General features: G+C 39.5%; 2 protein-coding genes across 4 annotated transcripts; both read left to right on the forward strand.

The window, feature by feature from the left end:
• Positions 1–1402: 1402 nt before the first annotated feature.
• On the forward strand, positions 1403–5919 carry gpa33b (glycoprotein A33 (transmembrane), paralog b). Its single transcript, XM_031294771.2, has 7 exons — positions 1403–1629; positions 2019–2185; positions 4006–4213; positions 4351–4515; positions 4659–4775; positions 4883–5006; positions 5183–5919. Exons 1-7 carry the CDS (start codon positions 1578–1580, stop codon positions 5880–5882), a joined length of 1533 nt encoding a protein of 510 aa, XP_031150631.1. The 5' UTR covers positions 1403–1577; the 3' UTR covers positions 5883–5919.
• Positions 5920–7011: 1092 nt separating this feature from the next.
• On the forward strand, positions 7012–23940 carry ildr2 (immunoglobulin-like domain containing receptor 2). 3 transcript variants are annotated; one of them, XM_031294783.2, is made up of 10 exons: positions 7012–7332; positions 10573–10902; positions 11730–11849; positions 15457–15513; positions 16913–17059; positions 17752–17910; positions 18236–18349; positions 20557–20758; positions 21351–22011; positions 23342–23940. In XM_031294783.2, the coding sequence occupies exons 1-10, from the start codon at positions 7293–7295 to the stop codon at positions 23375–23377; spliced, it is 1866 nt and encodes a 621-aa protein (XP_031150643.1). In that variant the 5' UTR covers positions 7012–7292; the 3' UTR covers positions 23378–23940. The 3 variants fall into 3 exon arrangements, with proteins under 3 accessions (XP_031150643.1, XP_031150645.1, XP_031150646.1); XM_031294785.2 differs by lacking the exon at positions 15457–15513; XM_031294786.2 differs by lacking the exon at positions 18236–18349 and having other exon boundaries at positions 7013–7332.
• The last annotated feature ends 1958 nt before the right edge of the window (positions 23941–25898 follow it).

Here is a 25898-nt window from a genome sequence, read left to right on the forward strand (position 1 = left end):
TAAATGAGGCTCAAAGAGGTCAAATTATTTAATATTTCACAAGATTTGAGATAAGTGTTTTGTTTGGTTGGTTTTTAAAGAACATAATGTAGCAGAATTTTTTTTTCCAACCCCATTAATTATCTTAAGACCCCTCAGATTTATCTTGTGACCCTTTGGAGGGGACCCTACCCCTAGGTTGGGAAACACTGAATAATAATAAAAAAATTAATAACATTGAGTTTATTACTCATTATAACTACCCGACCATCTACAACAGTAAAATGCTGCTTACACATCAAAGAATCACTACTTTACGTTTGATACTTTAAGCATATTTTGCTGATAATACTAATGTATTTTTACTTAAGTAGGATTTTGAATATGGGCCTTTCACTTGTAATGGACTCTTCCGTATTGGTAGCTTTACTTCGGTAAAGAATCTGAGTATGTCTTCCATCACTGTTTATGTAAAAGGAACAATATTATTGCTATTGTGGAGAAATTCATTACTCTGTCATTTTTTAGTTTGGGAGCTTATTGGGTTTATCTTTTCAGTCCATTGAGTAGTTTGTCCCTTTTACCCTTGTAGAGATATAAGATATTTTTCTCTCACACACAACAAATGGTTAAACTGAAGTATTCAGTTTTTCATAGGCTCGACCGAATACTTAAACACAGCTGACTTTTTGGCCCACATGCATCATTGTCCAGAGTCAAGCCTATAAATCTGCAACCTCATGCCACCAAAGCCACTGAATGAGCACACTGTCTTGTTACCAAAGCCAAATCTCTCCTAATACACTGAGTCATCATATTTTTACTCCACAGCGCTGTGGAGATAGGTGAGACTATCATATTTTAAAACCAAACCAGAGGTCCGTTTCCACTTCACATCTTATGCCTTTCATCTCAGCTCACACCACAGCAAGTCAAAGCAACAGGATTAAATGTCGGTATTAGTTCAATTACATTTGTGTTCTTTTTATTGTTTGTGCTGTGATAGAATTACAGATGAGGAATTATCCTTTTGCATTCAGCGCATGCAATGTCACTATCAGTGCAATACTGTAGCCTGCAGGTCAAACCGAGTACAACACCAGATGTGGATACACCATATAGCACCCCATGTAACCTTCTAGGACGGTCAAAATCTATTGAAATGTCGAGCAACCTAGTTGCTGACCTGGCTTTATTCTTTTTTGTAAATTTTTGTTGACATTAGTTTGACATTTTAATGATTTTCTCTACTGCAATTAACTATTTGTTTTTGTTCACTGTATCAGGGACTAATTAACTGTATATTTATCTGTCTTTGTGTGTTAATGTTATTATTTAAGCCCTTTTTGTTCTAGCCCCCTCCCCCCCCCCCCCATCACATATACATTTCTAATAGGCAGGTGTAATCAAGGCTATACCAGATCAATGATTGGCCCTCTGGGTGACATGTGACCTGTAGCCATTGACTTATTACCTGGAAAAGTCAACATCTCCATACCTGGGAGTTCACCGTGAAGGTTAGGCGGGCTCTTGCTCTTGGACTGAGAGCATCAGTTTTAGATTTTGTACTTGCTGTACTTTTTTATCCTTTTTCAGCAATGACATCCAAGAGGCAGTTTGGATGGCGAAAGCTATTTTTGATATTCACAGGTAAGCTTTATGCATGTATTCTTTCTCGTTTCTATAAACTACTGCCACACCTTTATGGTAGTGTCACTGTGTTAATCATTAATCCAACTTCTTGCTACTCAACCGGAAGCAGGATTGTGTTGAACTCAAAAGAGACCTTAAAGAAGCCTTGAAAGAAACACACTGTATTTTAGTAATACAAGCAGAGTAGTTGAAGTTGGTCATGTTGAAACCCATTTTTCTCTGTCCCCCAATACCACATTACAGTACAGTATAGTTTACCGGAGTCAAATTCGTTGTTTGTTTGCGCAAACCTGGCCAATAAAGCTGATTCTGATTCTGATGTATTTAGATAAATAACTATGTCTGAGAAAGAGATATCTGTCATTATAGATTTCTTTTTATTTCAGTACTTCCGTGCTGTTGGAGTTTGCAGGTTTCTATTCCAGAGAGAGAATATGAGGTTGCAAGAGGAGGTGATATTACTTTGACCTGTTCCTTCGTCCCGGCCAGACCAGTCAACAATGCACTCGTCCTCACATGGGATGCTTTCCCTGAGAATGTTGGTGATCCAATGGTGAGAGGTTAAACTATAGCTCCATACACAGCATGTGGATATAACATCTTCTTAATACCTCATATTGTGGTAATACTAAAAGGGAACTCTGATTTTACATATAAAGATCTGTTTACTTGTTACAGGGAGTGCCACTCAGCCTGTGAACACAGGCTCTATGCCGAATCTCGCGTAGGAGTTGAGACTACAAAATTATAACAGAAAATGAAACTGGGGGCATGGAGTGTGAAAGACGTGTTTACACGACAGGGAGTGTCTTCATTTGAGCTGCGGAAGTGTAGGATCTAGCATTTTTGGAACTCTGGTGCAAGTTTATAGTAGTAGCATACTAAATTGCTGGAGTATGACTTTAATAAACAACATACTATCAGTAACATATCATGTTTATATTATTGTATACCTTACAATCTATTAACATTCTCAGATTAGTGTTTAAAGACTATATTCATATCAAGACTGTAGCATGGTCCTTGGCTGTAGTGAGTAACAGTTTCTATAAGGAAATGTCCTGTGCTTTACTGAATATGACACTGGGTAAGTTCCAAATTTAGAGCATACAAGTTCCTCCCTACAGTTTATAGCCTAGTGGTTATGACCTTTGTCCTTTGATAAAGACTGCCTCTTGCACATAACCTACTGCTGCACACATCAGATGGTGACAAGACGGAGAATGCTGTAATTTTTAATACAGCAGAACGTTACACTAAACACTTTACATTATTTTGTAATTTGGATACATTTGATAAAAAGTTATGATCAATTTGATAGTTATGATAAATTGCACAGAAGATAATTCATCAAAGAAAAAGTGTAGAAAAAATGAAGCTGATGACTGAAAATGAAACTGAAGAATGAGTGTAATAATCAATACTAGCTACACACATTTAGAAGATATAGGGCTGCATTTATTAATCTAAAGATTATTTTCTTGATTCATCCTTTTGTCTTGTATAGTCTAAGGTGAAGTCAAAAAAATTATTTGTCCAACCAACAGGCCAAAATATAAAGATTTATTTACTATCACATAAGATAGACAAAAGCATGAAATTCTCACAATTGAGAAGGTTGAAACGGGCAGTTTGGCATTTTTGTTTCATTATCGACTTTATTTCAAAATGCTTTTTTAAAAGACTGTTTTTATTCCGTAATGGTTTTCTTAACAATAACATTTGTATTGTGACACTTTTTATTTCATGATGTAACTTTTCATGACATGTCATCGCGCTCTCAGCTTTCAGCCAATCATGTACTACCTGCCTCTCTTAAGCTAGCAAGCTCAACAACTGCTTCCAGAGTTAGCACCAGTTAGCTTGAGCAAATACAATGTTAAAGTAATTTTTAACCAACTATCTAGCTGTTGGTGTAAATACATAGGCTACTGTATGTACACAGACACAGAAACTAACCCATTTTATTCATTTAGCTGAATAAAGGTGCACACGCTACCTACTTAGCTGGCTAACTAGATAGGCGAGGTTGTGAGCTCGGTTTATTACTCAATATGAAAAAAGCCATTATGAAATAAAACTTGACACAAAATACAAGTGTTATTGCCATAATAAAATAAAACAGAAAAATGGCATTTATTAATCTTATTTATTTCATAATGTCTTATATTATTTATTTAATAATGGACATTTTGGGGTTTCATATTGTACAGCACCCTCTCTCCTTAAACATGTAATGTCATGGTGAAATGTGGCATCACATTGATTATACTATCATTGTGATACTGTTGAATATTAAGTCAGCCTTATTATGATATTGTATTATTCTGATATCTTGGTAAAATATGTTTATTTATTATTATGTATCTCTAGGACTTGGTGGCCACCTACTTCATAAACAATCCGATTGATATTGCACCTAATTATGAAGGCAGAGCCATTATGGAGATTGATGGACAAACGAGTAGACTGCACTTATCAAAGGTGACCATGAAGGACAGCCGCCGTTACCAATGCAGTGTCATGATCCCCAATGATGATGAGGGAACAACAGCTGCAACCACTTCCCTTTTGGTCCTGGGTAAGAATAATTTACATGTTTAAGTCTATTTATCTGCCTATTGTGAATAATTGTATGTATATCTCCAATCAATTCTGCATGCAAATTTCTGCAAAGTGATTGTAACTTTTTATGTAAAATTCTTCATTTTCTTCCAGTGCCTCCCTCTCCGCCGATCTGCAGGATTCAGGGAGAAGCAGCTTACTGGCACAACGTCACCCTCACCTGCATGTCTAATGAGGGATCCCCAATACCTGTCTATGAATGGAAGAGCTACAGTGTCAAAAACACTCCAAGACAATTTCCACCTAAGACAATTGAAAGTAGGCATTTTAATCCTTGTTTTGAAGCACCAACTTTGGCAGGTTGCTGGAGAGTTTGATTCCCATCATCAGTGTCAATGTAAAGAATGTCCCATCATCTCAGCTTGGTTTAGCTTGAGATTTTCTTTTGTATTTTTTTGCAGAGGATGGAGCTCTATCTCTCTTCAATATTTCAAGAGACACGTCTGGTTTCTACATTTGCACATCAACAAATCGAATTGGTTCTGCCAGTTGCAACTTTACTTTAGCTGTGACGCCTGGTGAGTGTTTCAACAACATTTACATGCTGAGTGTTTTAACACGATTTACCTGCTAATCTTAGCCCTGGACGAGTGAAAACCCCTTGTCTGTCCTTCTTTCTCCCCAGGCAACATGAACATTGGGTCCACTGCAGGAATAATTGTCGGAGTCCTCGCAGGTGTCGTGTTGCTGGGGATTGTCATCCTTTGTTACTGCAAGAAAAAGGGCAAAAAGGAAAAGTATGCTGAAGGGTACGTGTGACATATCCTGTGTTTCTGCAACTGCAAACTACCAACAGCAATTATGTTGGTGTATCGATTGATAGTATTAAGTGGCGTTTAAAGGTGCTGTAATTAGATCATCAAACAACCTAATTATTAATCTAATTTTCTATTTCTTTTGTGTGTTTTGCCTGTTTGTCTGTTAGTTCCCCCGGAGAAGTGGAGTTTTATGACAGAGATGCTCCTGAAGTTGGAAAGCAGTACTGGGATGACAAGTCAACCAGCGAGACACAGCAGGTCAACCAGCAGGAAGACAAAGACGTTGTTCCTCAAAACAATTTCAGCGTAGGAATGGCTGCACACAAGTTGGAGGATGATCAACACAGTTACTATAGTGGTAAAGAAAGGCATGATGGCAAGGGCAGTGATGTTGACTCTCAACGTTACCAGGAAGACCAGCAAGATCGCCGTCGTGGAAGTCGTGATCGCCTTGACGATGAACGTAGCCATTACAGTGGAAGTCAGGATAGGCTCGATGATCAGCGTAATCGCTCCAGTGGTAGTCGTGATCGCCTTGACGATCAACGTGGCCGTTACGGAGGCAGCCGCGATCGCCTTGACGATCAACGCGATCGTTACAGAGGCAGTCGCGATCGCCTTGACGATCAACGCGATCGTTACGGAGGCAGCCGTGATCGCCTTGACGATCAACGCGATCGTTACGGTGGCAGCCGCGATCGTCTTGACGATCAACGCAATCATTACGGTGGCAGCCGCGATCGCCTTGACGATCAACGCGATCGTTACGGTGGCAGCCGCGATCGCCTTGACGACCGCCGTGATCGTTCTGCTGGAAGCCGTGATCGCCTCGATTACATTGACGATCAAAACAAAAACAGGTATTAATAACCTTGTGTTACTGAATGTTCTTTTAATGCCCTAACATTTTTTTTTATTGATGCACTGTTTTATTGGGTTTAAGGATTGACTTAGTGCCTGGTCACAACCAAGCAAAAAAAAACTGTAAATGACCATGTGAAAGCCAGTGGCCTGAGGAACAGTTGATATAAGGCCTTGATTTTTGTCTGAAATTTTGAGGCAATTAATGCTGGTCTGACTGGGCCCTTAAAAAAAGTTCAGAAAAACACAACTTCTCTGCAAATATGCTTCAACCAAACCAAATCAACCTGGTAACTTCTGACCTTGCCACACCTGTCACAGTGTGCTAACATTTCATTTAGCCTGAACTGAATGAAACAACATTGTACGTAGTACTGTAAAAAAAAAAATAATGTTTTGATGTCCTGATATAGGAGTATAATAGGCTACATGAGGTGGTGAGGAACACCATGACACAAAGCAGAGGGGCATTTGGAACCTGAATCAATAGGCTATCTGTTTCAGAGGCATATAGGCTACTGTGGTCAAAGGTCTATGAATGGGTGCCCAGGGTCTTTAATTAAAATGTATACCAATAGTTTCATCATATCATTGTTAGCATTAATATTGTTTGTTAGTTTCTTTTCATAAAAACCCGTGCTAAATCACAATGAATGTAAATTGGTCATTGAACAACCCCCAATCATTAATACAATTATTGCTCACACATTGGGGCCACCTATCTACTGCAGTAGTTTGGTCAATGTTGTTAAAGCATTGTTTCAGGCAAAAAAGATTATTTTTATGTCACTCCACCATATAAAATGTACATTATCTTTGATTTTATCTTTTTAACATACTTTGTGAATAAAAGTAATAAAGGGCTTTGAATTTAATTTGACTCAAAGTGATCTTTGTGTGCACCTTTTCTTGATGCTTTTGTTTGAAATAATTCCCCTTGAATGTAAGAACCGTATTTTTTTTATGTGAAGCACATTCAAATCGAGTTCAATAAAGAAAGTGGGTCAAATGTTGCAGTTTGTGTGCAGTAAAATTCCTGAAAACTCACAGCCAAGTCTGACCTGATTTAATCATGGTGCTGCCCCCCTCCTCCCCCCACCTCCACACCGGGCAGACCTCTCTACTCTGCCCGGTAGGCACTGCTGCTGCACATGCTGCAGAAAACTAAAATTAGATTCAATAAAAATATAAACTAAAGAAACAACACCACTAACTCTTGTGTTTCATAGAGATTGTAGGACAGGAGTTGTCAGTAGACCTATATCAGATCAGTGTTGGGTTTGGACTCACCTCTGTATGAAGTGGTACAGTCCCGTTAGTCGCAGTCCGTGAGTCCTGTTTACTGCAGCAGTTAGCGGACGACCAGAATGACCAACATGCGGATAAACGGCACTTTACTATAAAACGGACTGTATAATGAACTTTTACCGGCTGGCTATTTTACTGGGAGTATCAGGTAAGTGTTATTTTCTTCACTTACATATGTCTTCTTTCATAAAATGTGTTCTCTTTACGACGACGGCGCAACAGGTTGATCCTATGTAAACGTAGCCTATGGCTGCTTATCCCAGGCACCTTAACGCTATATATGTAGTTACACTCAGTGAAGTGGTTATTTTTTATTGTTTATATCTTATTTAGGTGAATTACACGAGAGTAATGTGCCATATAAATTAGTTGCCCCTTTTTAACGACTTAATAACACGTTAAGGGGGTTATATATGATACGATCCTAATAATTTTGGGATTTGTATTGTCTAGTATTTAATATTGTGTTGGTTTATAGGCCTACTTTATCTCCTCAGTAGCCTATGATAATAATATCCCCTAGGGGCTTATCCCTTTTCTGTTATAGGCCTATTTCTATTATATACCACTATAGTTTACTATATTTAAGCATAATTGTACATTTTATAGTAGCCTACAATGTTTTGGTAGAGCTGTACTTTAAAGGTACAATATACCAATGTAGAGCTGCAATGATCAGTCGATAATTGATTAATGCTTAGTCAATTTTAGTCAATGTCATGTCAAACATTCCCTGGTCTCTGGTTCTTAAATGAAATTATTTTATGCTTTTCTTTGTCATTTAAAATAGTAAACTAAATACTTTTGAGTTCTAGATTGATCAAATAAAACAAGTTGCTTAAATTATCATCTTGGGGTGTGGGAAAGTACAACAGGCACTTTCAGTGTTTTCTGACATGTTATAGACAAACCGATTATAGTCAATTTATCAAGAGAAGGATTGGCAGTTTAGTAGGCCTACTACAATGTATTTCTTTAAAAGTTTAATTAGGCACCATAAAGTGCACATCAGGGCTCAAGAGGGCTGAAAATCAGTATCGGTGAGCAAAGCACTCCTGACAAAAATGCTCACTTCACTTATCGCAAACTTTCTGAGTGTTGCTGTAAAATTGTATTGAACTCCTTAATCAAACATGAAGACTATATACAGTCTTATCAGTGTTTTTGTGTTGGTCAATGTGAAGGAATGTGAGACGCAGTAAAAGCAGGAAATGTGACAACTCTGGAGAGGAAAAGTCTGACTGTGTTCAGGAAACATGCAGGGTCCAGCAGCAGAGCTCTGACCTGGAATACATTTAGGACCACACTGTTTAAAAGGGAAGTGTAATGTTGAAATGAGGCCTTTAGTCTGTATGCAGATGGAGGAGGAGACTGTCTGTTGTTCTCTTACCTGTTCATTAACCCACAATGAGTCACACCTGATGTAAACTTCATGTAGGCCTACCAATAATTAACACTTTGAGACTAGTTCAGACCTCTCACATCAGGCATTCATGGAGTAACGGTTTAGTTTAAATCTCTAGCAGTTAATTGGTCTGTTCACACCCAGCTGGAGGTGGCCAGATACTCTCATTGGTTGGGAGTCTGTGACCTCCTCCCCCTCTCAGCTCCTCAAGTGGGACAGGGGGGGTTCAGCCCCTAACAATGGACTGGTCCATGAAAAAAATTAAACAAAGGGAAGACCAGAGCTCTCTCGTGGGAGGAATTTAGGACCTCGGTCGCTCCTCCTCTTGTTCTCTTATCCTGTAAAAGTCATCTGGCTCTATCACCACCATCACTGGACTTGGAAATGTGCAATGTGCAGATAAAGTGTAGTTTCTTATCAGGTGGAACGGAAACCTGATGATGCTCATCTGGCCGGACTCATACGCCATTAAAATAACTTGATTTATTAAGGTTTTAGTTCATAAAATATTAACACACAAGTCTGAAACTTGAGATGAAACTACATAATAACAACAATTTTGATAAACCTTTATTAGATGATAGCTTTTCAAATGTGATGATTTTTTTTTTTTTAATATATTATAGTAAATTGAAAATCTTTGAGATTTGGACTGTTAGTCGAACAAAACACAACATCGGAATTTTGCCACATTTCATAGACTAAACATGGTTAATTGAAATGTATTAATACTAACTCTTAGTTGCAGTCCTAATTGTGGCCTGGATATAAGCAAACTAGGAAAAGCGTCCATTTTAGAGAAACGCGATAAACAGTCCTTAGGAGATTCAGGCTGGTGGACTTGTTTTGTTTTGATTTCCTGTCTTTGAGGGAAATGTTTAGAGTGAGTTCCTGCCCCACCTAAAGCTAATATGACAAGCAGAAAGCACCCACGAGTGTCTGACCTCTCCATCCCCTCCCTCTGTGATGACAACCCCCTGCCTCTCCACAGGCTTCCCCAGCCCCCCCCCCCACACACACTGGAATTTAACCTTCCTGACCCTGATACAGAGCAGCAGAGGAGCCCCCCTCGACACACATCGTCTCTTTTCCCGTCTTTGCTCCTGTTTTAATAAGACGCTGCATATCTCCCAGGTGCAGTGACTCATCTACAGATACAAAGAAAAGGGGACAGCTGTTTCTCATGTGACCAAGATGTCATCTGCATCCTCTTCCTCTCTTTAAACTGTTTTTGTCTACACTCAGTTAAAACTAACGTTTAATACAACAGTCCTGCAACAGTTTGTCCACCTCATGTATATCAATCAGGCTAGACTGAAATAATTAGTTGATTAATATATTAGTCGAACAGAAAAATTGTCTACAACTATTTAAATTGTTAAGCAAACATGCCCCAAAAATCCCTAATTCTAGCTACTAAATTGTAAAGATTTGCTGCTGTTCTTGTTCTTATTTGATAGCAAACTCAATATTTTTAGGTTTTGTTTTGGACTGTTTGTCAGACAAAACAAGACATTTAATGACGTCACCTTTAGGCTTTAGGAAATGATACTGAGCATCTTTACCCTTTTACTTTATAGACCATGAATTGATTAATTAAGAAAATAATTGGCAGATTAAGATAAACTACAAACTGCTCTTACTATAACACAATTCAGCATCACCCTGGCTGAATTAAAACCTCTCAAAATCTGTTTCATGAAAAGCTGAACATTATTACCTTCATGGAAGTAGGATTTATTGCATGGCTACTGCATTATGCTACATTCGCTTAGATATGTGTAACTTGTAACCTGATAGCTCAGTCAGGGTTGAAATGATGAGTCTTTAGTTTATTGATTTAAGTAATGTATCAAGCACAAATTGAAATATCTTTGAGGTTTTGGACTCTAGTCAAATCACATGTCCAGGAGACAAAAGCTCTACATATTTGTGTACATTTTTTAACAAGACTTATTCCCATTTTCTCTCTTCTCTTGTCAGTGTGTGTGTGCGATGGTGTGCATGTCACAGTGCGGGAGGAGCGGCGTTTTGCGATGCTCTTCCAGTCCGTGGTTCTCCCGTGTCAGTACCAAACAGCCTCCACTCAGACCCCGGTGGTCCAGTGGTGGTACAAGTCCTACTGTCGAGACCGCACACGAGAGTCCTTCACCCTGTCCGAGAGTCTGGGCGTCAAGTCCTCCGAGCTGGGCGCCACGTCCCACCTGGAGTGCTCCGACAGCGGCCGCACAGTTCGAGTTGTGGCCTCGGCGCAGGGAGCCTCCATGACGCTGGCTGAGCACTACAAAGGAAGAGACATCGCCATCGTTAATAGTAATGCCATCATTCTTATCCTAAAGTTATGAATTAAGGAGAAAGAGTTGCTGCAGCTGTTTGATGACTGCACTCAGGAATCAGCGCTGACTGTGCCTCCTGTTTCCTGTTCTCTAAATAGACCTCTTTTGTCTTTGTCTTACAATAGAGTAGGCACACACACACACACACACACACACACACACACACATGATCACAACCTCCTGCTCTCACTCCTATTCCTGTATGACACCTTGTAAAACCTTAAGCCTTATCAGGACAAAACACCTGTCTTCTTTCTAGATGTGTCAGTGTTTAACAACGCCCTCCTGTCATTATTTTATAGGCTACAGTAAAAAACAAAAACATGATAAATGAATCTATTTGTCTTGGCTTCACAAAAATTATGCTCATGATAAAAACACTAACAGTTAACAGCTTAAATATATGTTAACTGCTGTAAAGTGTCAAGTTACAGGTGTATTCAAACCTCAGTGCTTTTGGAACTGACCAAAAAGTGTCAGATTTGTAATCTTGTTGACTTATTCTTTAAACATTAAATCAAGATTTTGCTATGTAATTTCAATATTTGAGACGTTTGTTTTCTTTCGTATGATGAAAAGGTTATGTAGAAAAACATGTTAATATATATATTTTTTAAATATACCGTTTTGGTATTGTATCAGCACTAATATTGAACATTTTCAAACAAAACATCCTGCACTCGAAAAACTGTTTGACCAAGTCATTATAGTCAGTTTGTTGTCAATGTCAATCAATTTGAATTTAACACATACGCCGATTAAACACTAACTTGGTATATAACCTTGTTTTCGGTCTCTGTGCAGAAGCAGATCTACGTATTGGGGAGCTGCAGTGGGGCGACAGTGGAGTGTACTTCTGTAAAGTCGTCATTGCCAATGATCTGGAGGGGAAGAATGAAGCCCAGCTGGAGTTACTTGTGCTCGGTAGGCCTGCACTTTATTTTTATCAAAGTACAGTGACGTAAAGACTCAAGCAAACTTTGAGCTCATCAAAGTTTATTTCTATATGTTAGTGAAGGTTTTAGAAATAGTGTCTTTGTTGCGCTGCGTTTTAAATTGTCTTTACAACCAATTCCATGGAGCCGTCCAGATGGTGTTTCCCTCTTTACATGATTTACAAGGTTGACGTGGACTTGTTGTGTCCAGTGGTGGAAAAAGTACTCAGATCAGTGAAATTACAAAAGTATTAGCATCAAAATATATTGACAGTACCAAAAGTAAAAGTACTCATTATGCAGAATGGTCCATTTCAGAATAATATTATAATTATTAATGCATACCTCACTTTAATGTTGCAGCTGGTGAAGGTGGAGTTAATTCTTGTTACCTGATATACTGTATACTGCTGGGTAGCTTAACCTATAACTATATGCCAGGGTTTGTACAGCTTCACAAAGCGGTATGGGATCATATGTTCGACTGTACAATGGTTTGTCTGTCATCATGTTATATTTGTGTTTGTTGCTAATTAATGATAAATGAACAGCTAATGTTTTGGTGCTAAAGGTTAGAGATTCGGCATCTTCTGTCCATGAAACTTGATGTAGCATGACCACTCAGTGAGAGAAACTGTGGAGGTCATTGTTGCCAAAGCCACTCCTAAAGCTGTTACCATGGCAACGAGCTTTTATAGAGGAGACTGGGAATGTTAAGGGTTGCTGCTGGTGTAGACATGAAGAGAGAGATGTAGAAAAGGGGGCTGAACTCTCACAACAATTACCAAAAATGTTTTTCTTCCTTTAACTTTGACTAATCCTGAAGTTGCTTGTAGTATTAAGAGTCTGCTCATTCATACATTCCTCCTCCACTCAGCACTAATCTGATTATAATCAGCTCACAGGAAGGAAGACAAGGGTTTAAACGTGTGAGAATAACAAGACTACACTGGGTTTGGGTTTTGCCATGTTGCAATGAAGAAGCTGGAATTAGAAAGTGTAAAACCACTTCAGTGCCAGATTAGCATTCCCTAAAGTTTTGAGATCTTACACACTTCCAATTATATATACCAAAATGTGAAGTAGTAGTTAGACATTTTGGGAAATACAGTTTTTTTGCTTTGTTGAAGAGAATTAAATGAGAATATTGATACCAATTTCATATCTGTTGCTTCAATATCAAGCTACTGACAGCAGCCGGTTAGCTTAGCTTAGGAAGTTAGACCAGAAAGAGCTAGATTGGCTCTGTTCAAAAGTAACAAAATATAAGCTTACTGATTAACACGTTGTACCTTGTTTGTTTAAACCGAAGATATTCAGTACATAACCTCCCATAAAACCACAAATTGTGATTTTAAACTTGTGATTTTGTATTGCAAAACAGGGAAAGAGATATGACGTATCTAGCTAGAAACCTAGCTGTTTCTCTCCTTCCAGTCTTTATGCTAAGCTAAGATAACTGGCAGCCTGCTGCAGCTCAATATTTACTGTAAAGACATGACTGTGGTTTCAATCTTCTCACCAAACTCTCAGCAAGAAAGTGAATATTTCCCAAAAGTGTTAAGCAACACGTTGTGATGTTTCTTTTCCCACCATCTCCCCCTAGTCTCTGATTTGCTTTTTCTTTTGGATTGATTTTTCTTTGACGTTCACTCCCTCTGCTCTCCCTTTTTCTTGCAAAATCTTCTCATGTGTTCTTCCATTACTCATTCCTGCATCCTTCACTGCCTCCCTCCCTCTCAAGGCTGCATAGCTCCTCAGCTCTCTCAGGTTACTCAGTGTTACTGAGCTTCCTGGTATGTAGATGAGTGTCCCAAGGAACCAAGATTACTTTTTTACAAGGTGGAAGGGCTACACTGGGTTTTTCTCTCTCCATAGTAAAAGTCTACTCAGCATACTTTGGAGCCAGTGGTGTTTAGTCTATCCCTGCAGCCAGACAGATCAGACGGGTCTTTACTGTAATTATACTGTAGTCCTTTGACACCTCACGATAAACACGTACTAAAATCATGAACACCTGCAGTGTGTGTCTCAGTCTCAGCGCACCTGGTGCAGTCCCTTTATTTTTCTGTATTTACAGTTTTCTAGTTGCCTTGAATTTTTCTCTTATTTGACCTGTTTATCTTGTATATGAAGCACAAACAAGTCATTGTGTCTCAACGGTACAACTTCTGTGACCTTCTTTTTTCTTTTTTTTTTTAAAGCTGCCATGTTAAATTGTTGCCCTAGAATCATATGTGCCCCAGTTTCCCAAAACATAACCCTCTTTGTCCTCACACACAGCCTCTTTTGGCACATCTCAATATATGTGTGTGTGTGTGAGAGTGTGTGTGTGTGTGTGTGCGTGCGTGCGTGCGTGTGTGTGTGTGTGTGTGCGTGCGTGCGCGCGTGCGTGTGCGTGCGTGCGTGTGCGTGCGTGCCGGTTGCATGTGTGTAGATTCATTAGTGTGCAGTTTAAACGGCACCAGAGAAGCACACTCAATATAGAAATATAGCACTGCTGGCCTCCTGCTAAAATTAGATTCAAAGTAAAGTGCATTTTGTTCTCTGAACTATGACTTACAGGACTTATGTTCACGTTTATAGGTTAGTATTTTTAAAAACACTTCTATGAAACTCTATGGCATCATATTTTATAAGCACAAACTCTGGACACCAAAAAATGATCACTGTGATGAACAAGAGTCGGCTAGCTGCTCTGTGAGGCTGTATTCAGGCACAGCTATGCTAAATGCTAATGTCAACATGCTACCATGCTCACAAAGACAATGTTAACATTTAGCATGTTCCCCATTTCATTTAAGCTTGTTAGCACTTAACACAAAGTATAGCTGAGGCTGATGGGAGTGTCTTTAGTTCTGCAAGTATTTGTCATAAACTAAACTTTGTGCAAATTAAAATTTAGACCTGATGATGGCACCAGATAAAAAATTAAGTTATCGGGCACCTGGGTAGTTCACCTGGTAGAGGGCGTGCCCATATATAGAGGTTTACTCCATAACGCAGCGGCCGTGCGTCCGACTCCGACCTACGGCCCTTTGCTGCATGTCATTCCCCCTCTCTCTCCCCTTTCATGTCTTCAGCTGTCCTATAAAAATAAAGGCCTAAAATACCCCAAAAATAATCTTTAAAAAAATAAATAAAAATGAAGTTATTATAATTCATCATCATGGTGGCATGAATGTGTGTACCAAATTACATGGAGTACCATTTAATAATTGTTGAGACATTTGACTTATAGAAACAGAAATATAAACCTTACAGTGGCGCTAGAGGAAAGGTCAGAGGCTTCATCCTCTGAGGACCATGAATGTCTGTACTGAATTCCATGGTTATCCATCCAATAGTTGTTGAGATATTTCAGTCTGGACCAAACAGCGTTACCATCCCTAGAACCACATTGCTAACATGGCTAAAAAAAAAAATTCCTCATTCATTATTATGACAGCATGTAAGATGAATAATTTGTGTAAAAACTTTGTCCCTTCAGTTCTTCAATTAGTGCACGACCATTAATCATCCACTCTGCTGACCTTTTGACTCTTGCTTTCTGCTTCCTCTGCCGTCCTTCACCTGTGCTTTCCCTCTCTTTGCAGGCAGGACAGGTCAGCAGGACGATCTCCTACCTGAGTTTGATGTGGAGTTTATGCCAGGTACGGCACCTCACCTGCACTTTCGTCTCACTGCCTGGCGTCTTCTAGCTTCACTAATGCCTCTTCACCAATCAAAACTTTCTTTGACTAACAAATGCATATGCATGAGCTCGTGTTGACACGTTAACAGTCAAAATGAGGAAAATGTACAGAAAGTAGCGTCTAACCCAACACACAGTCAGTTATTGAAGCTACATAGAGAAAGATTCACAGACTCACAGTGTTTATCTTTGATCTGTGGGGAAATGTGTTGACTTAGCGAGGGTTTTTTGAGTGGATTTTGCTCCTGGGCAAACCCTGAGGAAGTGTGTTGTTAGGGTCTGGATACTTTGGAGATGTGACAATGGATAAAAGTCACTCACAGTTCCCTAGAGTTTTCCTGAAGTTTCCTTTTTAATGCTCTGTGGTCTCGGAAGGGGAGACAGAAACATCAGTGTGGTTTTAAAAGGAAAATTCTGATTTGTTACAATTGGGTCTGATTTTTGTAGAGTTTTTTAAACATTGTTTCTACAAATTATTATTGTAAATCACTAAAAGCAATTCCTGAGATGTGGAAACACAACAAGCTTGCTCCATGTGCTTGTTTTTATCACTATTGATTTCCCCACATACATAAATCTGCATTATATTATATGTAGATACATATGTGCTTATACTCTGCTATACAAACATAGCTGTGCATAACCATAGATGTGATACACATCATAAGTGTGTCACACATATAAATACATTTCCATTGTCTTACAACAGAGTACTTCTTCAACCTGCCCATCCATGTGTAGTGATATTTACTGAGTGATCCTTGTGATGTCAATCAATTTTTTTTCTCCAGTTGTAGATGATGTCACCTCTTATATCCACACTTTAAAGGAAAAGGGTTTGTCGGATACGTGTGTTGCATAAAACAGAGAAAGAATCACATTTTAAAGCTGTTGTAGGCACTTTATTTTAAATAATATTACAGCATACTGTAATTCAAGTAGTCTTAAGAGAAAACTGGACTTCTGCACCTCCTCTGGGGTCCGTTTTGAGGCTTTAGTAAATCTAACAGGAGACTTTGGTCAACCACAGGTCATTTCAGAGAGACAGAGCGTTCCTATTGGCTGTACATGCATGCGGCAGAGAGGGGAGAGGGAGAGCTGCAGGAAGAGGCCTCACTCTACTACAAATTCTGGCATTTTTTGCATTCTTCCTACTGCAGCTTTAAGTAGCAAATGTTAACTAATTAAGGACCAAAATAAATCAAATTGTTATATCTAGGATGTAAAGGACTCACAGATGGATACATTTTAGCTAACTTATGATGGAATAATGAAGTCTGTGTAATACCTTAAACTGAATCCTACTATGCCTCACACAAATGGAGAAGACTTAATGTGAGTTTGTGGCTATATTCCAGAGTGGGCGTTTGTGGGATCCGTAGTCCTGGGCAGTGTCTTGTTCCTGTTATTGATGGGGATCTGCTGGTGCCAGTGTTGTCCTCACTCCTGCTGCTGCTATGTCCGCTGCTGCTGCTGTCCTGACACCTGCTGCTGTCCACGACACCGTGAGTAACACAAACCACTTAACGAGTAAATAAAACACATTCTTTATTTTAAGGGATGTCCAGAACCGATCACGTGAACGGATCTGGTTTGGTGGTTTCAGACTCGATCGGAATCGGACATTACCTCCCGATCAGGACTCGGATATATATGTATATATATTCTCATTATTTTTTAACACATCTATAGTTATGCGGTGGCACAGAGTTAGACCCTTTTGACTCCACACAGAAACAGCAACGCGTGCGGCATGACATCACTTTGTTGCAGAGACGCTATTGGTTAAATGCCGGCAAAGTAGAACACGGAAGCAGCTTGAAGCGGAAAGCGCGAGTATGTCTGCGGTCTGGAGGGATTATAAAGTTGATGACAACAACATTGCCATAGCAAACTGTGAGATATGTAACAGAAGTGCTCTGTTTGTTAACAGAGTTGTTGAATGTTAAAATAAGGTGAATTAAATAAAAAATAAGGAACATCCTGGATCTGTTTTTTCGCTCTTCTTTATTCTTTTTTTATATATTATAGAAGTATCGGATCGGGACTCGGTATCGGTAGATACTCAAAATCAAATGACTCGGACTCGGACTCGAGGACAAAAAAACCTGATCGGGACATCCCTAGTTTATTTACATTAAGTGACAGCACTCCACTCTGCATAGAAGGTTTATTGTCATGTTGTTTACCCGTGCAGTATACGAGGCAGGGAAGATGGCAAAGAGTGGACCGCCTGCTCAGGTTGTGTATCCCTACTACATTCCTGGTGTTCCTGCTGGTATTCCTCTTGTCCCTTCATCCCATGTGGAGCCAAATATCGCCTCTATCCCCTCAGTGGAGAATAACCTGGCTGGAGGTGAGTGTCAACAAAACAGTTTATAAGGTGCAGAGATAGAATAAAGCTCTTAATTCCTTTCAGACACACTGACTTCACTTACCCTCATTTCATTTACCATCCCTCATCCTCGTGTCTGTCTCTAACCTTTATAGAAATGACAGAAATGTCTGTCTGCCACATGCACGTTTACTATTTAAATCTAGTCTTAACAAATTGATTGTGAGTAAGGTTGTCTGCTTTGTAGGAACGTGCATTGGACACACACTGTATGTGTATGTGTGGGTCCTTGCATGGTTAAGTCCCTGTGTGTGTACGTACTGTATGTGTGTGTCCACATCCACAGCACGCAGTGGTTATCGACTGAAAGCCAGTACAGACCAGGACTCAATGAAAGTTCTGTACTTCATAGAGAAGGAGCTGGGTCAGTTTCCCTCTTCCAAGATGGCTGCACTTAAACGTAAGCCTGCACAGATTAGGCCAGTGTCTGTCATCTGTGTGGCTGTTTGACAGTGTTTATGTCTGTGTTTTATGTACATGGTTTGTGTGAATCAACGAGTGCTGGTTTCCAATTAATCCATACATTCATTTTCATAACATTGTCTGTATAACCAACCACTGTAAACGAAAAAGATGTTTCTGGTCAATGATTTGCAACATTGGTCTTATACACTGGTCTTTAGTCCGTCTCTTACTACCCAGCCTGTCTGTGGCTCTCAGCCCCAAGTCAACTGGTTCCTACTGAACATATAAAAAAAAAACTAAAATCAGGTCACCAATGTAAAGTTATATTTAATTTAGTGCTGTCAAACGATTAATCGCGATTAATCCCGACCCCGACCACCCTCTCCACCCCACACTGGTCCAACAGAGGAGCACCTTCTCTAAGAGGCTCCGACAGCTTCGATGTCGCACTGACCGCTACAGGAAATCATTCCTACCACAGGCAATAAAACATTTTAACACTTCATCTCTGAGTGTTAGATAAGACTCAAATACATCACAACTACACTGAATGCACCTTGACCAACCTTGCACAATCATTACCAGTGAAACAGTTGTACATTTTTACTCCCCAACTTGCACATTAAGTTTTATCTATATATCGAAACAGTTGTACATTTTGCATTTCATTTCCAAATTGTATATATTTTAAATATTGCTAGTGTATTATTCTATTATTATTTAATGTATATTTTTTTCCTATTATTTAATGTTTACTCTGTACGTGTGCTGTGTGTCTGAAATTTTTGCTGCTGCAACAATGTTATTTCCCATTTTTTTGGGATCAATAAAAAATCTATCTATCTATCTATCTATCTATCTATCTATCTAATCGCATTAATATCATAGTTAACTCGCAATTAATCGCACATTTTTATCTATTCTATGTCCCTAGATTTCCTTTAGAGTTCCTTTAAAATTATTTTTTCTCATTTTAATGCCCTTATCAACATGGAAAAGTGGATCGGCTTGCTTTGTGCTTTTGGCGCCTGGCTTTGACGAGGGGGCGGAGAATTGGCATCAGCTGTGTGCTTGGCCATCAAGTGGTATTTCAGACTGGATGTGCTGCGATGATAGCTCAGTTCACAACGACAAAACACACAGATCACTTTGGTCTTGTCAATGGAACCATTTGGCAACTTTTTAAAAGTCAACTTTCCATTCAGAATCTTATTGGCATCTCGCGCTCGTCATCTACTCAAAACGTAACGTTAGCCTACTACTCTTTGGCCGGCTCGCAATTCCAAACAAGTGTGTGCGGCGTGCCTGTTGTTTTGTTTCCGGTCTAGCTAGATCCGGTGTAGTGTTGTAGTTTTTCTAACGTAACTAGTTGTTGCAACAGCATGTGAAAAAAACTACATTAACAAAAGAACATTAATCCCGCGATAAAAAAATTGACGCCGTTAAAATGGGTTTGCGTTAACGCCATTAATAACGCGTTTAACTGACAGCACTAATTTTATTTTATTTTATTTTATTTTTCTAATGAAGCTGGGCACTGTAGTTTTTAGTAGAAGTTACTCAAACAGGAGTGAATAGTACATTTGTTGGGGACTATTTTCAGCGGAGGATTACAGTAATACATATTTGGTGCTGTGGACAGTATTTATGGCAGAAAGGACATTTGTGTGTGTGATGTATGTAGGATTGACTGAAAGTAAACTTTCCATGTTTATTGCAATGGAGAAACATTGATTGGTTGAGGTGTTTTAATAGTTTTTGGACATCAATTAAGGTCTATAACACAGAGAAATAGGCTAAATCAGGCTTTGTTGTTGGTTTTGGTCCTTTTATAGAATTTGTTGACAATACAGGGCGGAAATAATATCACCAGACTTCTAAATTGTTTGTGACAGTAGTTTGAGGTGGCACATGATTTCTGCCCTCAGCAGATAGCTATAATCAGTGCTCATGATTATATAGTCATAGCCACCTCAAGCCAGAAAGTAGATGATGCATTTACTATGATCTTATCCCAAACACCAACATAGCACTTCTAGCAGACCACATCTTACTCTGAAATCTTCGATTACATCATTTTACAGCTATAGTTGTGTATTCCAGCTGGCAGTTACAGAAAAACTTAACTGACAAATGTTTTACAAATGAATTTTATGATAGAAAATAGCAAATGTTGCTCTACTGATGTGTCTGTGCCAACAGCCAGTAGCCTCTCAGAGCTGAGCTCTCTTCATGATGGAGGGAATACAGACTTCAGACACACCTATCAGACGGTGCAGATGAAGGCGCTCCCGCCCATCGCAGACCTAGATGACCAGTCAGTGCTGAGAGCAGCTCCACATACACAGAGTCGAAGGTCCAGACGGGACAGAGGCAACCACTCAGACGACGAGCTCGACAGAAGGTATAATGATGGTGTCAGGAAGGAGAGGATTGTAAGAACATTTCAAATGATTTTATTGGTTGAAATCTTTGGTAAACCCACATCATAACACCACCACTAAGGATGCACTACCTGGAAGTAGCAGTTTTCCAGGCATTTCAAGTATTATTATTATTATTATTATTATTATTATTATTATTATTATTACCATACAAATAGGGCTGGGCAATATATCGATATTATATCGATATATGAGGCTAGATATCGTCTTAAATTTTGGATATCGTAATATCCTGATATGACACAAGTGTTGTCTTTTCCTGGTTTTAAAGGCTGTATTACAGTAGAGTGATGTAATTTTCTGAACACATCAGACTGTTCTAGCTGTTCCATTATTTGCCTTTACCCACATAGTTATTATATCAACATAACTGATGATTATTTATCAAAAATCTCATTGTGTGCATATTTTGTGAAAGCACCAATTGTCAACCCTACAATATCGCCACAATATCGATATCGAGGTATTTGGTCAAAAATATTGGGATATTTGATTTTCTCCATATCGCCCAGCTCTACATACAAACTCTGTGTGTGCTCTTCTTTGCTGTAGGTGGAACCCGCGCTCAGAGCACCTGCAGAGAAAGACGTTGAGCAGAAGAGGGCGGACCGGCTCCCTGGACGAGCTGGAGGATTTCGCCCGGTCTTACGGCTCCCGGGGTCGTCGCGCTGAGCCTCCAGACCGGGCCTACGAGCGGGATTACAGCCCTCCCAGGCGTTTCTACAGAGATGAAGATGATGGCTGGGGCCGTCGCAGCCCCTCACCTTTACCACAGAAGAGAAGGGACACATGGGACAGTGATCGTCCCTGTCGACCGCCCCAAAGCAAGGGATACGACGACGCCTTCCTCAGGAGTGTGCTGGACAGCAAGGCCAGGGGGCGGGGAGGGGACAGTGGTACCTGTAGACCAGACGAGGACAGTGACACTCCCTCTAAAGGCAGCTCCAGAGGAAAGGGCAGCGATAGTTACTACAGCCGGTCGCCTAGCAACCGTCCAGAAGAGGAGGACCCTTTGCCTCCGTACTCTGAGGCGGAGCGGTACCGCAGGGCTGACCCAACCACAGACCGGTACCGCACTGTAGAGCCTCCCAGATCAGAGCGTTACAGGACCACTGAACCAGCCATGAGGCCTTTCTGTTACACCCGCCCCCACCAGGGAACTTCCCATACACTACACGGGGGCCGAGAGGAGAGAGACAGGAGCCGAAACCTGGTGAGTTACTTGTAGCAGGAACAAGGACTTCCTTCCTCTTCAGCTCTTCTAGAAAGAGCCTCTAAATCCTGTATATAGTTACAGGGTAAGACTGTACTGTATATTCTATAATGTTCTTATTGTCAACAAAAACATATAATGACACAAGTGTCGTCTGCATAGCCAAAGCCGGATGTAGATTCGAAAACTGTCCATAAACTATTAAAAACATATCAGTGAGGCACACTGTTGCACTTGTAGACAATTGCCATAAGCATAATTGTTCTCCTCACCAGCAATGCAGAAAGATAAAGTTAAATAGGAGCCTCCTATTAGTCTGTTTGAGGGTGCAAATGCACGTTTACAGAGCATGTACAGTAAGTTTTAGTTCAGGCATGATCTCTCTCATTTTATTATCAAATACACAAATCCGAGGGCAATGACATGTCTCATGAGCAACAGAAATGTCAGAGCTAGGTCTAGGACGAACCGTTAAATCTGTGTCTGTATCGCATATTCAAACCTTAACACCATTCCATAACAGACTGATGGATACTTCCAATGACCGGAAATTCTGGAGAAACATTTAGTCAACTAAATCCACTGTAGATTTACTCGACTAAAATCTGCTAATATTTGGTCTACTAAAACTAGACTAAGACTAAAAGACTTAAGACTAGACTAAGACTAAAACTCTTATGATATTTAGTCGACTAAAACTAGACTAAGACTAAAAGATTTCAGATGACTAAAATAAGACTAAAACTAAATGGTGTGTTATTCAAAAGACTAAGACTAAATCAGAATTTGCTGTCAAAATGAACACTGTTTGGGGCTGAGCACCACAGTCGGGTTAGTGAAGTCAGAAAGTACTGAGAGATGTTATTCGTTTTGGTCTTTTCAAAGGGTTTTGTTGACAATAAGAATAAAATAGAATAATGCCAGCTTTGTATTGAAAATGTTTGACAGTATGATGTACATCATCTGATCATCCCCTGTGCAATGTACATACAAGATTTATGGTCTTAACACTGAATCACTATCATTTTAGTTGTGTCATGATTTTATCTACGTAGATGTTTTTTCATAAATTTACAAAAGCAATTGCAAATGACACTTATAATGTAAGTCTGTATAATCTGCTCATGCTTGCAACCATTACAGTATTACAAATGCTTGCTAACTGGCTTACCAAATATCCCAAAACACATCTGTATCGCTGTCTTAACTACTAACACAGCTTGAGCTACATGCTTTCTTTAAATAATTGGAGGCACCAGGCTGGACTAACGTTGCATGAGCATGAATGCAAAGTCTCTAATGTGTGGCTCTTGGTGTATTTCTTTAACAGAGCACTGCACTGAGCAGAGGCTCTCTCATAGTGTGACAAGGTTTCCCAGCCTCGACCTGCACAGCACTGCCACTCCGTTCGTTTAAACCGTCTTGCTACGCAGGAGAAGCTAACTGTTATGCCATCAGTCACATGAAGTCTGGCTCGTCTCACTGAAAATAACTGCACCGAAAAAACAGCGTGGATGGAAAATGCTGAGAAATGAATATGCACAAAGCAGCATGTGCAGTCATGTCTAGGATGTCTTTTAATCATGTGCATGAATTATTTCTACATGTGTAGTCTGCAGATGTTATGTATGTGGTGTGTACATCAGTTTTATTTGTTGAGTTGAGTGACTGGATTTACTGAAACCAGTACCAAGATGTTTTTTTTATTATCTGCCATTTTTTCTATCTGTATAATGCCACAGTCTAGTATTTTCCTACATACTTCATACTTCTCACTCAGTACACGGCAACTCAGGTTTACTTTGTATTTGCGTTTGTCTGTTGTTGATATTGTACTGTATGTACTGTAAGTACTGTACCTTGAATTTGTTCTGCAGATTATTAATTGCACTGGTTAAATACTTTTTCAATAAAGAAAACTCAAAGCAGTCTCCACTGTCTAAATGAATGTATGTTTATTATCTCGGCCGAGAGTGTCCAAGCAGTCCAACAGTCTAAAGATATTTGGTTCACTATCACATAAGACAAAAGAAAAAACCGCAAATCATCCAATTTTAAGAAGAAAATTGGGAAGACAGAGAGTGCTTTTTTTTGGTGGTGGTTGAGAAAAGTCTAACAAGGTGCTCTTTGGTTCAGGGGTAATCCAATAGTATACAAACAGCATTAAAACCAAGGCCCTCTTGTTGAAGAAAATATTGAAAAGCCTTCATTGATGCGGCTAATGCATAGCAAAAGGTAAAAAATACGCAAATAGTCATCCTGAAGAAAGCCTGCGTGCCGCAATAATTTTTAAGGAAATGAGACACATTGCGTTTAAGCAGACGAGAAAATGGCACGCATTCATGTGTCATGTAAGTGTTGTACTGTGCACACGTACTGTTTCAATTTCAGTGTGCACAGATTTGACGAAATCATCTACAAGTATATTTGTCATGTTGCTGAGCAGACTTTTTTTTTTTTTTTTTTACCAAATAAGGGGATGAAGTATTAACCCAGAATTTGATGTGTACATGTAACTGATGGTAGGTTGGTTAAGTCTATATAGGAACTTTGTCAATAAGTCATTTTTCGTAAGCATAAATTCAGTGTTTGTTTTTTTGTGTGATTTCTTTCTCAACACTTCCCCACTTTCCACAGATAACACAAACTGGTCTATGGGCTTGCATTTATCAGCATTTCAATAGTTTTGACAAGATTCATTTTTATATAAAATACTTATTGTCTGTTGAATCTGATGTTTGAGTGGTTATTGTGTTTTACAATATGTGTGATAAAGTGTGTACTGTATCTTGGATAAAAGCCTGTGTTTTTATCATAGCTTATCAAATATACACAACTAAACAAACACTTTACTGACAACCAACTACACACACTCAGCGCGCTTTATCTTGAAAAGCATGTGTGCAGCTTTAAATGTTTGTATAAAGTATTCAATGGCACATCATTATCCCAAAACATTTACAGAAAAACATGTTACTATATTGCATCTCTGCGGTTGTTTTGTGACTCTTTGTAGTCATTTTGTTATTCTGCGTGGTCATTTTGCAATTCTTTGTAGAAGTTTAGTGACTCTGTGGTCGTTTTGTGACTCTTTGTAGTCACTGTGTGACTCTTTGGAGTCTTTATAGTCGATTCCTTATAGTAGTTTGTAGTCATTTTGCTCATCTTTGTGTTAGTGTTGTGACTCTATGTAGTTGTTATTGTGTCTCTTGATAGTTCCTTGATTGACTTTCTATTAAGGAATGATAAAACTTACTTTAAACAGAAGCGCTGGCCCAGGTGCTACTGGGCCTGTATCCGGTAGGCCTGTTTAGTAATCCATCCATGAACAAGCCAACTATTGGGGGGGGGCTGGCAATCAGATTTACCCCTCTGGTCCTGTCCCAGCATGTTACCACTGTTTATATAAAGCAAAATGAGACTAGACGTTGATACAAACAAAACAGAACATTTGGTAACGTTTTCTTACACAGCCCGCAAATAACACTGTCAAAGTTTTGTACACACTGAATTCCAAGACACAGAGGATGAAAGGTACTGTATGTCCTCTCAAATACTGACAAGGAAGGAATTTAAAACTTGTCTCGAGGTTCAGCGTGGAGCCAGACACAGATGTGATGGCAAAGCTTTTCATCCACGCAGCATTTTCCAGCCCACTTCAGTGAGCTGAGAGCAGCACTTGAGCTCAGCTCAGGCGGGCTTGTTTTGTGTCAATAAAGCTGGCTGGGGTCCACCTCCTGAATAAGTGACATAAACATCCTCGCACAAAGAGCTCTAACACAATATGACTCATCCCGAGTGTGAACATTACACTTGGACTGTTTGCCACTGATGAATAAGACGAGCTGACATGCTTCTACTTCATTCAGTGTATGCAGATTGTGCAT

This window comes from Sander lucioperca, chromosome 8, assembly GCF_008315115.2.
Source record: "Sander lucioperca isolate FBNREF2018 chromosome 8, SLUC_FBN_1.2, whole genome shotgun sequence".
In the NCBI taxonomy this organism is placed as follows: domain Eukaryota; kingdom Metazoa; phylum Chordata; class Actinopteri; order Perciformes; family Percidae; genus Sander; species Sander lucioperca.